Genomic DNA, 17,890 nt, shown 5'->3' on the forward strand with positions numbered 1-17,890 from the left:
ATGGGATCTGTAGTTTCCTTCATCAGTATTTTATAGTTTCCAGAGTATAGGTCTTTCACCACCTTGGTTAAGTTTATTCTCAGGTATTTTATTCTTTTTGATACAATTCTAAGCAGAATTTTTTTTTTTTACTCTCTTTCTGATAGTTCATGTTAGTATATAGAAAAGCAACAGATAATGCTTATTAATCTTATATCCTGCAACTGCTGAATTCATTTATTCTAATAGTTTTTGGATAGAGACTAGGATTTTCTATGTAAAGTATCTTATCTTCTGCAAATAGTGATAATTTTACCTGTCTCCTTCCAATTAAAAAAAATTTTATTGGAGTATAGTTGATTTGCAATGTTGTGTTAATTTCAGGAATACAGCAGAGTGAATCAGTTGTACATATATTAATACATATGCCCACTCTTTTTTAAAGATTCTTTTCCCAATTAGGCCATTACGAGTCCTTAGTAGAGTTCCCTGCCCTATGCAGCAGGTTCTTATTAGTTACCTACTTTATATACAGTAGTGTGTCTATGGCAATCCCAGTCTCCCAGTTTATCCCTCCTGCCCCTTATCCCCTGGTAACCATAAGTTTGTTGTGTATATCTGTGACTCATGTTTTGTAGATATGTTCATTTGTACCCTTTCTCTTAGATTCTGCATTCATGTGATATCATATGATATTCGTCTTTCTGTGTCTGTCTGAGTTCACTCAGTATAATGATCTGTAGATCCATGTTGCTACAAATGGCATTATTTTGTTCTTTTTTATGGTTGAATAGTATTCCATTGTATAGACGTATCGCTTCTTCTTAATCTTTCCTCTGTTGATGGGCATTTAGGTTACTTCCAAGTCCTCATTTTTGTAAACAAGTGCTGCAATGAGTGTTGAGGTGCATATATTTTTTTAAAATTATGGTTTTCTCTGGGTATATGCCCGTGAGTGGGATTACTGGGTCATATGATAGCTCTATTTTTAGCATTTTAGGGAACCTCCATGAATATTCTCCATAGTGTCTGTACCAGTTTACGTTCCCACCAATAGCGTCGGAGGGTACCTTTTCTCCACACCCTCTCCAGCATTTATTGTTTATAGATTTTTTGATGCTGGCCATCTGACCAACCAGCGTGAGGTGATACCTCATTGTAGTTTTGACTGCATTTCTCTAATAATTAGTGATGTTGAGCATCTTTTCATGTGTGTTTTGGCCATTTGTATGTCTTCTTTGGGGAAATGTTTGTTTAGATCTTCTGCCTTTTTTGGACTGGGTTATTTGGTTTTTTTTGATATTGAGCTGCATGAGCTATGTGTATATTTTGAAGATTAATTCCTTGATGGTTGCTTTGTTCGCAAATATTTTCTCCCATTCTGAGGGTTGTCTTTTTGTTTTGTTTATGGTTTCCTTTGCTGTGCAAAAGCTTTTAAGTTGTATTAGATCTCATTTATTTACTTTTGTTTTTATTTTTATTACTTTAGGAAGTGAGTCAAAAAAGATTTTGCTGCAATTTATGTCAAAGAATGTTCTCTGTATGTTTTCCTCCAAAACTTTTAGAGTGACTGGCCTTACATTTAGGTCTTTAATCCATTTTGAGTTACTTTTTGTGTATGGTACTAGGGAATGTTTTAATTTCATTCTTTCACATGTAGCAGTTCAGTTTTTGTAGTACTGCTTACTGAGGAAACTGTCTTTTCTCCACTGTATATTCTTGTCTCCTTTGTCATAGATTAGCTGACCGCAGGTACCTAGTCATCTTTATTGAGATGATCAAGTGACTTTTTTTAATCTTTCCTTTTGTCAATGTGGTATATCACATTGAGTAATTTGCAAATGTTGAACCATCTTTGCAACCCTGAATAAATCCCATTTAATCATGATGTATGACCCTTTTAATGTATTGTTGGATTTGGTTAGCTGGAGATATCACTCTTTCTGACTGACTTCAGACTATACTACAAAGCTAGGTCATCAAAACAGTAGAGTACTGGTACAAAAAAAGACACATAGATCAATGGAACATAATAGAGAGTCCAGAGAGTCCATTGCCACTGTTGGTAGCAATGTAAATTGGTACAGACACTGTGGAAAACAGTATGGAGCTTCCCCAAAAAACTGAAAATAGAACTACCATGTGATTCAGCAATTCCATTCCTGGGTGTATATCCAGAAAAAAAAAACAAACGCTAATTTGAAAAGATACACCCAGGATATGGAAGCAAACCAAGTGTTCATCAATAGACAAATGAATAAAGAAGATGTGGTATACATATACACTGGAGCATTACTCAGCCATAAAAAGAATGAGATTATCCTTTTGCAGCAAAGTGGATGGACCTAGATAATAATATGCTGCGTGAAATAAGTCAAACAGAAAAAGACAAATACTGTATGCTATCACTTATTTATGGAATCTAAAAAAATAAAACAAATGAATGTGTACATCACAAAATAGAAAGAGATTCACAGATTTAGAAAGCAAAGCAGTGGGGAGAGGGAAAAGATAGGGGTATGGGATTAAGAGATACAAACTCCTTTTATAAGAATAGGTAAGAATATACTGTATAAAACAGGGAATTATAACCAACCGTTATTTTGTAATAAGTTTTAAAAAATTTATTTTTTTAATTGAAAGATAATTGCTTTACAGAATTTTGTTTTCTGTGAAACCACAACACGAACCAGCCATTGGTATAAATTTTAAAGGAGTATAATCTATGAAAATACAGAAACACTGTGCTATACACCTGAAACTAATATGGTACTCAAATGTAGTTCAATTTTAAAAAAAGAAGGAATGGAGAACTGCGGGCCAGTGTATGTGTTACCATGAATTTTGGAGTGTGCGTATGTGTGTTTGTGTGTGTGTGTGTAAGTGCAGTGGGGAAGGATGTTTTAGGGAGGCAGAGTCATGTTATAAATTGGTCTGGACTACCTTTCCCTGATACCCACATTCCTGCAGGGTGCTGCTGCTGCTGCTGCTAAGTCGCTTCAGTCGAGTCCGACTCTGTGCGACCCCATAGATGGCAGGTCTACTCAAAAGCATGATTCCAGGTTTCTGCACGATCTCAATTCTCTCCAGGGACTCCCTAATTGAATTACCGTGTATCCTACTCGGCACTTATGGACATGGATTTCCCCCAACATTGGAGGCATATTTCTATGTTAGATAATAAACTTTAAGGCACTAATTTTTATTCAGTAGGAGGGATAGGGTGCCACTGCTGATGTGTGTGCCACTGCTGACAGTCTCTAGTTATCCTGTTGCTCTTTTTCTGTGGGAAAGGGAGCAAACGTGCTACTTTAAGGTAAAATCTGTCTTGGTAATTTAATTTTCTGGAAATTAAAAAAAATATCACACAGATGCTTTAAACTAAATAGTAGTTTATATGCACTGTCTAATGAAGGGTATCTAAGTAAATCATTGTGTCAAACCAGCCTCTTAATGTGGTTTTATTCAAACTGGTGTCTGGCCCAACCAGATGTTTCTGTGCTTAGAACCCACTTCTGTTACTGACTGACACCAAGTAACACATGTAATTAATATGCAAATAAAATTATCTATATAATTAGTACTTGGAGACAAGATTTTAAATAGTTCTTGTCTGCACAGATCACTTTACATATTTATATTTCCAAGGAAGGTAACTATCTGATTATGTGGCTTTCCCACAACTGTGTCTAATTTGGACCAATTTCTAGAAATCATATCCTAATTAGATAAAACTAATTTTTATAGGTAGTTTAACACTTTGCTTCTTGATGTAAATAGAAAGAAAGTACTTGGCATATGACAAAACAGAAAGCACACTGTTTATGAGGATCTGGATTCAGACCTCTGTTTGAGTCAGACTTGTTCCAAGCTTGGAGAAGGCCGAAGAGGAATAAGGGCTGATAGAGTGGATGGCTGGCAGCCTCCTGCCTTGGAGTCTTCTGTCACAGTGATCTATTCCACTAACTACACTCAGTGTCAAGCAGTCAGCTTCTTGTCTACAGTATCAGGATATTGAGGAAAATATACTACTTTATTTTTAACCTGCTGTTCAAATCAAATTATACAAAGTTAGCTAAAATTTGTTTTAGCTTGGGCTAGATCCAGTACTCTTGCCTGGAAAATCCCATGGACGGAGGAGAGGCTGTGGTCCATGGGGTCGCTAAGAGTCAGACATGACTGAGCAACTTTACTTTCCCTTTTCACTTTCATGCATTGGAGAAGGAAATGGCAACCCACTCCAGTGTTCTTGCCTGGAGCATCCCAGGGACGGGGGGAGCCTGGTGGGCTGCCGTCTATGGGGTCACACAGAGTCGGCCACGACTGAAGCGACTTAGCAGCAGCAGCAGCAGCAGCAGATACTTTGTAAGAATTAGTTGATCATAAGGAATCCGTGTCAGGTTTGTATTAATGGAGTAAAGTGAAGATTGTATAAATCGAGGCACATGTTTTAGAAATCTGGCTGTCAAGTGATTCAAGAGATGGTCACCAGGAAGTATATAGTATAGAGGGGTGATTTCTTTTAGAAATATTCAAGATAGCATATCAACCTCAACATAAGCCCAGAGTCCGTAATGTCCTACTAATTTCTGTGATCTTACGTTTATAGAGTTTCTGCTTCTAATTTTAATGGTACAGTTTATAAAATTATAGAAAAACTTATCAATGTATTAATTAAAAATGTTTAGATTAATAATTTTGAATATGTTCTCCTCATATATTAACTTCCCTGGTGGTTCAGTGGGAAAGAATCTGCCTGCCAATGAAGGAGACGTGGGTTCAATCCCTGGGTCCGAAAGATCCCCTGAAAAAGGAAATGGCAACCCACTCCAGTATTCTCGCCTGAAAAATCCCATGGACAACGGAGCCTGGCAAGCTATAGTCCATGGAGTTGCAAGAGAGTCAAATATGACAGTGATTAAACACCAAGGAATAACTTACTTTTGAATATATTCTCACCATACATGAACTTACACGTTTGTTTCACAGCCTTCTTGAAACAATGGCAAAAACCAAGATAGTGACTAACAATAATCACACATAATAACCTGTGACTCTAAGCCATAGGCAAGAATGTTTTTTGTTTACTTGTCTATGTGTGTATTTCTTTTAATAGTATTTAAATTTGTTAGGGATATTGTAGCAATTTAATAAATACAATCAAGTCATGATGAGCAGCAATAAATCCCGTTCTCTAATATGACACTGTAGGATCTTTGAACCAGAAGTAGAAGGTTTTTTGAGTTAACAGCACTAAGTTAGGTAGCAGAAGCATGAAATGTTAAATCAAAAAGAAAGAACTAATGTGTAGCAATTTTGAGTGATGGGGTCCCTGTAAAGGGTGCTGCTGGAATGACAAGGGCTGGGGGAGTTCAAACAGGACCCCTCAGTACATCAAACTGCTAAATATTTTAAAGTATAAGAACACACTTTGTTTTCTCTAGTATATGTTGATTTGTGATATTCATCTCTGAGCTCCCTTCTTATTTGTTGCCCTAGGGCCCAGACGGTGTGTGCATGACCCATGGCTAGTTTTTGATAATTTCTAATTTCCTCTTATTTCTCTATGGGACCACAGTGATTCATTTCTGCATCTTAGGCCATTTGAGAATTCTCTCCTCTTAGATTTAAGTCTTATTTTACTGTGTTGTTTTGCTTTCTCTGAGGAAGAATTCTTTCATAAAGAATTATTTATTATAAATTTTATATTCCCACATCTCTGACTCAAAGATAAACATTGTACTTTGGGTCTCTTTTTATGTTTCAGGATAATTTGAATATAAGAATCTGGTGTGGGCACAAGGAACAACTCTGCGCAATGTCATGTGGCAGCCTGGATAGGAGGGGAGTCTGGGGGAGAATGGATACATATATGTCTATGGCTGGGTCCCTTTGCTGTGTACCTACCTGAAACTATCGCAACATTGTTACTTGGCTATACTCCAGAATAAAATAAAAAGTTTAAATAATGAAAAAAAAAATGCAATGCTGGTAGTCATCAGTAGTGCTGAGTTCCGGGCTGATTACCTGTCAGGAGTAATGAGTGTGACCAGACCATCCATGTCTGCTCACGTGCTCTTTGTCCTCACCAGGGGCTGAGTTTTAGGGATGGCAGATACCATAACTGTCATTCTTGCAGATCATAATAAACATAAGATAGAACTTGAGTGCCAAGTTTGAGCTCATTGTTTTTATAAGCAGGCCTCCATACTCTGTTTGCAGGCAACAATAAGTGTTACTTCTTGGAGCGTTCATTTTGAGGGGCCCCAGTACAAAATTATACTCTCAATTTCAAGACTCCTCAGACTTTGAGTATCTAACACATTTGCATATTTTCATAGGACTTACTCATAGTGCATTTGATTTTGATCCAACGCAGACTGAACAAATTGGGATTCCTTTGCACTGATTTGGAAATCCACCGTCATGTTAGCAGCTACATGGTAGGTGGCGTCTGGGTACCAGAAGTCAAGCTGTGCAGATGAGTTCAGTGTTATTCACAGTTGTTTATTTGTTCATGCAACACATATTTATTAATAAATGACCATGTGTGATATGCAATGAAAGGAATTTGGGGTTCAACATGTCTGAAGTATGAGCTCTTCTCTTAATAAACCGATGAGATTTTTGCAAATATATTTAAAAACTGTTGAATATTAGGCAGTGGGAAAAAAAAGCTACTATAATGATCATATTTTTTTGGACATAATATATTCAAATGCAAAAAGAATGATCAGCTTTTGGTTAATCTGTTTTCTTCTACCACCGGTTGCAGTTGTTTCACAACTGATTTAGCCACAGCATCTGCCTCTGGTTGGGAATATGGATTCATATGTGGCTTCTCCCTCCCCTGCCCCTGCTCTTGGGTCAGGCCTCCCTCAGAACCAGATGTCCCTGTAAACTCTGGAATTCCTGGAAAGATTGTGTCCAGTGAAGACATATTCTCTAGCCCTATCATTTTCCCAGCAGTATGTCCTTGGGAAGATTACTAAAACTCTTTGAGTTTCAATCCTCCTCCTAAAAAATGGAGCTAACAGCCTTCCATTGGGAGTGTTGTGGAGGTTATGAAACAGCTATGACATCTGGGCCACACAGTATTTAGCAACTGCTGGTTCCCTTCTCTTTATTTTCTGCTAGCTGAGAATTTCAGAAATTTGGTGAACAGCACTGTAAAGATAGAATTCAGATTAAAATAATTTGAGAAGTTCCCAGTTCTTATTCTTGAAAATCATACTCAATCGTGAAACCAAGTGATGTATCATTTCCCAACCTCGGAAATGTGGAGAAAATGCTAACTTTCCACCCATCGTGCCAAGCTTGTGGGCATAGCTGAGTCTGCCCAGCTGTTCTGTAGATGAATCCCACTCTACTTCTAGGTCAGTCCTGCTCCAGTATTAGGCTGCTGTGAACCAACCAATATTTGTTGGTTTGTTTTGATCAAAAGGCTACAGTATAAATTAGACATCTGTGAGGTATAAGAATGATTAAAGGTGAGTTAGGCCATCACAATAGCAATTTCTCTATCCTAACAGGGTTATGTGTGCATGAATTTGTTGTCGTTTAGTTGCCAAGTCATGTCCTTGACTCTTTTGCAATCCCATGGACTCTAGCCTTCCAGGCGCCTCTGTCCAAGGGATTCTCTAGGCAAGAATACTGAAGTGGGTTGCCATGCCTTTCTCTAGGGGATATTCCTGACCCAGGAATCAAAAATGAGTCTCCTGCATTGGCAGGTGGATTCTTTACAACTGAGCCACCAGGGAAGCACAGTGCAAGAGTTTAGGGCTCACTGGACTTTCATTAACTAAATAAGCATCGGGTGCAGAGCTGGATGCCAGGGTTGTGGCGGTTAATAAAAGAGAAGCAAGAAGCTTAATGTGGAAGACAGGCCATCTATGCATTTCCAACATGCTTACGCATGCCAGGGGCAAGCACAAGGTTGCTTCTAGAAGCACAAGAAGCAACCCATCTGGGTCATGAGAGCTGATGAACAGAGAGGGACTTTCTCCAGGAGATACTGCCTGAGCTGGATCTTGCAGAATAAGTAGCATTTAGCCAAGTAAAGAGGAAAATGCATCTCTCCCAAGAAAAGGTGTATAGGGCCAATGTGGGTGAGTGTTTGGTATTAATAGTGCTTAAAGGGTAAGAAAGAGGGTGGAGTAAAGAGGCTGGAGATTATGAAGTTCTTGGAATACCACATCGATATCAATAGAAGATGCTTTCTACAGTACTTATTATGACCAGGCCAGCTGAGCATTACCCAAATATTAGCTCATTTAGTCTTTATAGCAACTTTAGGAAGTAGGTATGATTATTATGTCCCCACTTCATAGAGGAGGAAATTGAAGCCCAGAGAGGTTCAGTAACTTGCCTAAGGACACAGAGCTAGTGTAAAACTAGGATTTGAACCTCTGAAGACCATGCTCTTTTCGTACTAGGCCACCTCTCACTGAAAACCTTCAAACAGAGGAATGTAAGTGTCCAATTTTAGAGCAATCAGGTTGCAGCTTGACTTTGTGGGAGGCAAGACTAGAACCCTGATCATAGGAGAAATTGTAATTGTCTATTGAAGTTGTCCCTGAAAAAGATAGAGCTGACATGAATTTGGCAGTGACAGGGGAATGAAGAGGAAAGTATGGATTTGAGAAACATCTGGGAATTAGTATAGGCTGATTGATTTGATGTGGAAATAAGGGAGTATCTGACTAGACAGATCTCAGATTCCATTCTGGGTTTAAATTTGACATGTCATCTTGGTCATTTAATTTACTGTCTTTGAACTTCAATTCTTCTGTTTTAAACACATTAAATTGGGACACAGACATTGAAAATCTAATGAATTTGAAATGATGTATTTGAGCAAACTCTGGGAGACAGTGAAGGACAGGAAAACCTAGTGTGCTACAGTCCATGGAGTTGCAAAGAGTTGGACATGACTTAGTGACTGAATAACAAGAAGGTGGCTGGAACAGTGTGTCTTGTACAGAGGAGCAGTTGAACAAATGATAAAATGATTACTTTAGCCCATTGGATTTTAAAAGACAAAGCTAACTTTAAAAGTTTTCTTTCAAAATGGACCTGCTCTTAGACAGGGACACTTCTTGGTATCATCAAACAGTGCATTGATGTTATCAGTTAAGCCAGTACCTTGATGTAATCATAATTATGATTATGCCACAGAAATTAGACCACTGGTATAGATCTGGATGGTAGTAAGGAGAATGGAGTAGGCAGGCACTGTCAAGGTTGAAGAAGAGGCCATGATAAGGTCAGGAATGTCTCCCTATTTCACAATTCCACCTAGAAAATGCTGTTGTTTGCAAATTTTTGGCTGGGAAAAAGAAGTGGTAATTTGGAGAAAAATAAACAGAAACAATGAAAGGATTAGCAGTGAGCTGAGTTATCCAATTATCACCATTTCCCCTAATCTTTGTCTTTGGTAGCTCTGTGGCTGTTAAAAATAAAAGGCAAAAGAAGCAGCTTTTAGGAAATAGAAAAGATAAGATAGCCCTTTACATGCTTTACCTGGCTGGTTTTGGCTAAGTCCTTGATGATGTTTGCTTGTTTTTCATCCTGGAGCTTCACACGGAGTACCTTGTCCCTGTAAGAACACAAAAGGTGAAACTTGTGAACTGGAAAGGAGCATTTCCTCATTGTCTTCCCAAACACAGTCTGGAACACAGGGCTGTGAGATTTACCCATCAAAGCGGACAGGAGCAATTGCAAGGGTGGTGGCAATCAAACCCACAGGCAGGAGGAACCTCATGGTTCCTCTTTGCCTGTCCAAAGACACTCTGCTGGTTTTAAGTCTCAATTCTTATCTGGAGGAACAGCTAGTTTCCTCTTTGGGTTCTGGTGGATAGAATGTGCCCCCCACCCCTTCGCCCCACCATTTTCTAGTTGGGGAGGGGAGTAGGGTGGCAATGTTAACACTGATTGCCCTCTTTGTGACAGGTGAATTCCATGCTACTCACAGACCTTTTACAATTAAGAATTCCCATTGTACGGATGGAATGGGAGGCAAATTTCCTTGTTTAGCAAATAACTTGTCTGGTGTCTCAGATGGTAAAGAGCCCGCATACAGTGCAGGAGATCTGGTGTTGATCCCTGGGTTGGAAAGATCCCCTGGAGAAGAGAATGGCTACCCATTCCAGTATGATTGCCTAGAGAATTCCTTGGACAAAGGAGCCAGGCGGGCTATAGTCCATGGGGTCGCACAGAATCTGGCACGACTGAGCGACTAACACTTTCACTTTTGCCCAAGGGAGCAGAGTTAGTAAGTTCACAGAGTTGACCTTGGAATCCAATTCTTTGCTCTAAAATACTACTCTATCGTGCGCTTGATGTGAATGATGGAAGAAATCGGTTTAAATTTGCACTTGGAACCTTGGAGGAATTAGGGTATCTGGCCACAGAACCTTGATGGCAAAAACTATGCTTTTGAAGCCCCATTGTAAGTTGTTAAATTAAGAATATTTATATTACAAATTATTTTGAATATACTAAAAATATTAGAAGTAATCTGGAAAACGTTGCTATGGTCACTGTCTAAATTTTATACTTTTACCATCATTATATAAATGATGATTATATAAATGATGGCAAAAGTATAATGAAGTGAATCTGACTGTAACTGCTAAATTACTCTTGGTAAAGAAGTAAACATTACAGAAATTGATGAATTACTTCCCTGCTCCTTTCCCCTTTTTTATCCCTTCATCCTCAGAGAGAACCCCTATTCATAAAGCAACTTGAAGACATGTAAAGGGCAAGATAACATGGTTGCTCAAATGTTTGTTCATTGGCTATTCTGGTTAGGGTCTAAATGCTATACATGCCCAATAAGTGCTTTTTGAAAGTTGAATTTATGAAAGTCATTTATAAGTCATTTTTATAGTGTCTGGCAGGGGATCTTTAATCTTGAACACAGCTCAATTAATTATGGCTTGGAGAAGGCAGCAGCTTTATCCAGAATTATAGGTAAGGTAATAAAGTGAATGAATTTGTCTGATCAGATAGCTCATTAGAATTTCCTTTTAAAACTCCCTCTTCACATTGACAGATGTATAGACAATCATAAATGAAACTTCTCAAGTTTTATATTTTTATTATAAAAATAATTCTGTTGGGGAGGTGCTCCTGTTATATGTACAGCATCGAGAGCTTCATTCCTCTCCATCTGAGAGATGTACAGTATGACTTGTCCCTCAGGAGGGTCCCCTTGCCATGACCCTGCAGGTAAAGAAGAAGAGGGGATTACAAATGCCTTCATGTTGTTGATATTGGAGAAGTGTATCAGCACTAGAAAATTCCAGAGCAGATTCTTGCTCCATTGATTCTAAGGGTGTGTTTGGCAAGAGAACAGAGGAAAAGGAAGAACTTGACTTTGGAGTTAAGACAAATGTAACCTCAGAGTGGTTCCCAAACACTAGCTGCTTTACTTTGAGCATACTGCCTTCCAGACCTTAGTTTCCTGGGCATGCAAATGGGACCCCATCAAGTGGTTATGAAGGTTAAATGAGGTGAATATATATGTAAGGGATTTGGTAGATGGTAGGGACAAAAAACGTGCCTGTGTCCTCCAAGTGCATGCCTGCTAAGTCACTTCAGTCATGTCTGACTCTTTGTGATCACATGGACTGTAGCCCGCCAGGCTCCTCTGTCCATGGGATTCTCCAGGCAAGAATGCTGGAGTGGGTTGCCATGCCCTCCTCCAGGGGATTTTCTTGACCCAGAGATCAAACTCACACCTCTCACATCGCATCAGCAGGTGGATCCTTTACCACTAGTGCCACTTGGGAAGCCCATCCTCTAAGTATTAATACAATCATCAAGTTCTATAAACAGACGCACTGGGCATTATCAGGCTGCAGGACTGATGAGTATCAGCATATATCAGGTGGGAGGTTAAAGTGGTGGCCATGTCCAATAAGGCAAAAATATCTCTGTATTTGTTTTAATGTGTATTGCTTCAAGTAAAAAATATTTTATGTTATAGCTTTGCTTTTTGGAATTTTATTTGGATTCTAAAAGTAATAAATACACATGGAAAAATAATTTATCAAAATACAGAGAAGTTGAAAGAAGAAAATAGAAGTCATTCTTAATTCTAGCATTCTGATATATTTTCTATGTTAAAGCCTTTTTCTTTTTGGTTCATTTCAAAACTATAGAGAAAAGGCTTCTATGTCTGTTTTTTCAGGTCAACTAGGAAGGACACTTTTATTTGGGGATCTAAGTGAAGGCTGAGCGCCGAAGAATTGATATTTTTGAACTGTGGTGTTGGAGAAGACTCTTGGGAGTCCCTTGGACTGCAAGGAGATCCAACTAGTCCATTCTGAAGGAGATCAACCCTGGGATTTCTTTGGAAGGAATGATGCTAAAGCTGAAGCTCCAGTACTTTGGCCACCTGATGTGAAGAGTTGACTCATTGGAAAAGACTCTGATGCTGGGAGGGATTGGGGGCAGGAAGGAGAAGGGGACGACCGAGGATGAGATGGCTGGATGGCATCACTGACTCGATGGATGTGAGTCTGAGTGAACTCCGGGAGATGGTGATGGACAGGGAGGCTTGGTGTGCTGCGATTCATGGGGTCGCAAAGAGTCGGACACGACTGAGTGACTGAACTGAACTGAACTGAAGTAACGGTTGGAAGGATCCTGGTTTTTCTTAAGACTTTGGTGATAAACAGTCTTTGACTTCTTAACCTCTGTTGCATATTGACAATTCCTTGTTTATGGAGTAGAACATAGGTATGTGATGCTTTAAGACCTCCCATTCCTTCCCAATCTATGCATTTCAAGAATATTTTGGAGCTCTTTATCAAAACCGGTTTCATTTCTTGGCAGGCATAGTTCAGTACAACCTTATATTGCTACATCGAGATTTATGAGAGGTCTTGGCATATTTATGGAGTAGGATGAGTAGTTGTTGGACACTGTATCATTTTAGAATTAACTGTGTAAGGTGGTGTGGTGTTTCACAGGTTAAATTAAGCTCTTTAAAAAGATATCTAAAATTGAATGCTTCACACAACAGTAATTTTCCATCTTTCTGGGTCTTTGCACTCCTAGGATTTTTGTGTGTCTAGACACAGTTAAAAATATAACATTTTTTAAAGTATGCTTTTCTTTATATTTTTCAAACATTATCACCATAAAGGAAATGTCCTAGAAAATGGAAGTGAACATTCTCCTGTGATTTACTAGAATTCTTCAAATAATTTTCTGTCTGTAAATCAAATATAGTAAACTGATGGAATGCCTTTAAATATCTCATAGAGGAAATGTCAGAAAGAATGAATTGCTACCTTTAGTTATGGATATTGTATGTTTAACATGGAACTGAAAGTGCCCTGTAGAGTGCTGCAGAGAAACATGTCTTTACTAGTTGCACGAAAGGTGGTGTTTCTGGACAGATACCTGGATGTGTGATTCAGGCAGTGCCAGATGGGGCTAGAGGGGGGTGACTACCTGCTCAAATGAGATGACCTAAGAGGCTCATCACAGCCCCATATAGCCACCAAATAACCTTATTAATTGTCACGGTTCCTCCTGTCTTCCTTCTACACCTGAAATTCTCTCTTTGATCAATTCATATAGGTTATCTGGCAAAGAAGATGAATACACGATATGTGATTCTAGCAGAACTCCCATTCTCCAGGCTGGAAAACCAGTCTTGCTGGTCTTGTGGCAATACCACTGGAGATAGGCAATAGCCAGGGAGCTGTTCCTATGCTGTCGGTTAATTGCTGCTTTGGAGAGATAAGAGTTGGGGACTGAAGGGAGAGCTTGGAGCCTGTCTTAGGTCCTGAGGGTGGGAATAAGTCACAGGAAGGATAATGAGAGATGCCTTCACAGTCAGGGGCTCCTGTGTAGGCAAAGCTGGGCAGCATCGGTCTGCCAAAGCAGTAGTCTGTGGTCAGCCAGGTGGGAGGGTATACAGCACCATTGCACTGGGAAGGCTTAATGCAGAAATTTCTCTTTCTTTTTTTCTCTCAATCTTTACTATTCTTTACAAGGCTCAGGCAAGTGACATTGCTAACCTGCCAGCTGTTAACTTATAGTTGCAAGAGACAGAGCCAAAATGTCTCAAGTGCAGGAAATCTCAGATACATGGATTTTATTTGCTTTCCTATACTTTATTCTTCTTAAAAATTCCTTGAAACTTTAGAAAAGTCCATTTAGATTCCTTATTTCCACTTTAAAGCACTGAACTTAGGGCCACAGCATCTCTTAGAGGTTGATGCTACCTGCTAAAGATAGGGTAAGGGAGTGTCCTGTGGAGCTGTCTATGAATTGAATGATACGCCTCCATCAAGGTAACTTCACTCCAGTAATTGTGGTTGAGTTATCCTTGCAGTTCACATGGATAGAATTTAAGTAGAATGGGGGAAAGATAATTTTGCTAAATTACATCTATTTTTAAAGTTAGCATCAGTACTGCTTAAAACTTTGTGGGAACTTCTATTTTTGCACTTAAGGGTCTCTCCTTTGCTATGCCCACTTAAATTATTTTTTTTAAAAATAAATGATATATTGATATTACTAAATTTGAAGAGGATTGCCTCACAAATTATAGCAGCTGCACTGCTACCATCTAGTGGACAATTAATGCAATTAATCATTCTTTGGCTTGACAACTGAACAAGTGACTAGTGGATTTTGTTTTTGAAAAGAACACTGTCACAGCTGCTTTAATGTATTATGCTAGCTATGGAATCCTGTTTTCCTTGACTCCACATGGAAAACAATGAGGTCATGTTTTGCTTTATGATTTTAAAGTAAGCAATGCCCCCCTAATTAAAATCTAATTACATATTATTATATTTTAAAATTTGAAATTTGCACAGTATGCTTGCTCCTTGGACGAAAACCTATGACAAACCTAGACAGAGTATTAAAAAGTAGAGACATCACTTTGCTGACAAAAGTCCATATAGTCCCAGTCATGGTTTTTCCAGTAGTCATATATGGATGTGAGAATCAGACTATAAAGAAGGCTGAGTGATGAAGGATTGATACTTTTGAATTGTGGTGCTGGAGAAAACTCATGAGAGTCCGTTGGGCAGCAAGGAGTTCAAACCAGTCAATCCTAAAAGAAATCAGCCCTGAATATTCATTGGAAGGATTGATGCTGAAGCTCCAATATTTTGGTCACCGGATGAGAAAAGCTGATTTACTGGCAAAGACTTTGCTGCTAGGAAAGATTGAGGGCAAGAGAAGGGGGCAGCAGAGGATGAGATGGCTGAATAGCACCACTGACTCAATGGACATGAATTTGGGCAAACTCTGAGAGATAGTGAAGGACAGGGAAGCCTGGTGGGCTGCAGTCCATGGGGTTGCAAATAGTCAGACACGACTGAGTGACTGAACAATGACAACAATACTCTCCATTATTAGCATGTTCAGTTTTAATTCTGGAAAATTTCAAGTCATATTTGATGTACAAGTCAAAGAGTTATTTTTGCCTCTTTTATTTTAGGCCCAACTGGTTCAGTCAGGGTCCCTGGCACCTTTTTATTTCACTTCCAATTTACTTTCCACACTGTAGCCTGACTGGTGTTTTTTTTTTTTTAACCCCAAACTCTGATCATGTCATTTACAATTTAACATCTTCAATGGCTTCTCATTGTTCTCTTAAAATTTTTATTTATATTTTTAATTTTTGGCCATGCTCTGTGGCATGTGGGTTCTTAGCGCTCCAACCAGGGATTGAACCCACGTACCTGCATTGGAAGCATGAATTCAACCACTGGATCACCAGGATAGTCACTTATTGCTCTGTTTTAATTGAATGAAAGATTCTTTAAATTCTACACTGTTTTACAGGTTTCAGAAGTTTCACACACATGGTTTCATATCATCCCATAATAACCCCCTTTTCCTCCTACACTTATATTACCCCTCCCTGCTCCCCTCTCCCCGCTGCTGCTGCTGCCGCTGCTGCTGCTGCCGTGTCGCTTCAGTCGTGTCTGACTCTGTGCGACCTCATAGACGGCAGCCCACTAGGCTTCCCTGTCCCTGGGATTCTCCAGGCAAGAACACTGGAGTGGATTGCCATTTCCTTCTCCAATGCATGAAAGTGAAAAGGGAAAGTGAAGTCACTCAGTTGTGTCCGACTCTAGCGACCCCATGGACTGCAGCCCACCAGGCTCCTCTGTCCATGGGATTTTCCAGCAAGAGTACTGGAGTGGGGTGCCATTGCCTTCTCTGCCTCTCCCCACTAGTAACCACTAGTGTGTTCTCTGTTGTGAGAACAAACTCACCTTCTTTTTTGTTTTATTCACTAGTTTGTTGTATTTTTTCATTTATTTTTTATATAAGTGATATTGTACAGTATTTGTCTTTCTCATTTCACTTAGCATAATGCCCTCCATATCTACCATGTGGTGCAAATGGCAACATTTCATTAATGTTTATGAGTGAGCTCTATTCTATTGTATATATGAACCACATCTTTATTTTTCTGTCTGTTGATGGACACTTAGGTTGCTACAGTATATTGGCAACTGTAAATAGTATTGCTGTGAACACGGAGGTGGCATGTATCATTTCACATTAGTGTTTATATTTGGATATGTACCCAGGGATGGAATTGCTGGGTCATATGGTAGTTCAATTTTTAGTTTTTTGAGGAACGTCCATACTGTTTTCCACAGTGGCTGCGCCAGTGTACATTCCCACCAGCAGTGGAGGAGTGTTCCCTATTCTCCATATTCTTGCCAACATTTGTTTTTTGTGTTCTTTTTGATGTTAGCCATTCTAATATGTGTGAGGTAATATCTCATTGTTTCCATTTGCATTTCCCTGATGATTAGTGATGTTGAGCATCTTTTAATGTTTCTCTTGGCTGTCTGCATTTCCTCTTTGGAGAAATGTCTGTTTCATTCTTCTGCCCATTTTTAACCTGGTTGTTTATTTTTTGTTGTTGAGTTTTGCATATGTTTGGTATTAGCCCCTCATCAGTCAAATGAGGTGCAAATATCTTCCTCCATTCATTGGGTTGTCTTTTTTTTTGTTGATGGTTTTCTTTGCTGTGCAAAAGCTTTTAAGCTTAGTTCAGTCCCATTTGTTCCTTTTTCCTTTACTTATTTATCTATGGCAAAGGAAGCAAGAATATACAATGCAGAAAAGACGTCTTTTCAATAAATGGTGCTGGGAGAACCGGACAGCTACTTGTAAAAGAATGAAATTCTAGCGTTCTCTAAAAACATATACAAAACTAAACTCAAGATGAATTAAAGACCCAAGTGTAAGACTGGATGCTGTAAAACTCCTAGAGGAAATCATAGACGAACTGTTTGACCAAATTGCAGCAGTATTTTTTGGATCCATCTTCTAAGGATCCAAAATGCTTTTCTTTGTTCTTAGACCAGTGTTCTAAATCCTTAACCTGACCTCTGAACCTGGCTGATATGATCCCCAACTCCCTCCTCAGCCCCTACACCTGCCCCATCTTCCCTCAGTTCTCTGAGTTCCACCCTTTCTGGCTTTCTTCTTATAGCTTCTGCATAGTTAATAGCGCCTGGAAGTGGTACTCCATTCATCCAGATAATCGTTATTCAGTTTTCAGTGCTTCCTGAGATTTCTCCTCTACTTCAGATCAGTGATATAAATTAAATCACTAGCTATTACATAATAGTTCAGTTCAGTCGCTCAGTCGTCTCTGACTCTTTGCGACCCCATGAACCACAGTACGCAAGGCCTCCCTGTCCATCACCAATTCCCGGAGTCCACCCAAACCCATGTCCATTGAGTCGGTGGTGTCATCCAACCATCTCATCCTCTGTCGTCCCCTTCTCCTCCTGCCTTCAATCTTTCCCAGCATCAGAGTCTTTTCAAAAGAGTCAGCTCTTTGCATCAGGTGGCCAAAGTATTGGAGTTTCAGCTTCAACATCTGTCCTTCCAGTGA

General features: G+C 39.2%; 1 protein-coding gene across 1 annotated transcript in view; it reads right to left on the reverse strand.

Moving 5' to 3' along the window:
• The window catches only part of CPA3 (carboxypeptidase A3), a 31,992-nt gene extending 22,250 nt beyond the window's left edge, over positions 1-9,742 (reverse strand). Inside the window, exons 1-3 of the mRNA XM_052646540.1 lie at positions 9,675-9,742; positions 9,502-9,577; positions 6,328-6,452 (exon numbers count right to left, since the gene is read on the reverse strand). Coding sequence (XP_052502500.1) covers positions 6,328-6,452; positions 9,502-9,577; positions 9,675-9,742 — 269 coding nt within the window. The remainder of the gene's footprint in view (positions 1-6,327; positions 6,453-9,501; positions 9,578-9,674) is intronic.
• Between the last annotated feature and the right edge of the window lie 8,148 nt (positions 9,743-17,890).

Source organism: Budorcas taxicolor, chromosome 1 (assembly GCF_023091745.1).
Source record: "Budorcas taxicolor isolate Tak-1 chromosome 1, Takin1.1, whole genome shotgun sequence".
Taxonomy (NCBI): Eukaryota; Metazoa; Chordata; class Mammalia; order Artiodactyla; family Bovidae; genus Budorcas; species Budorcas taxicolor.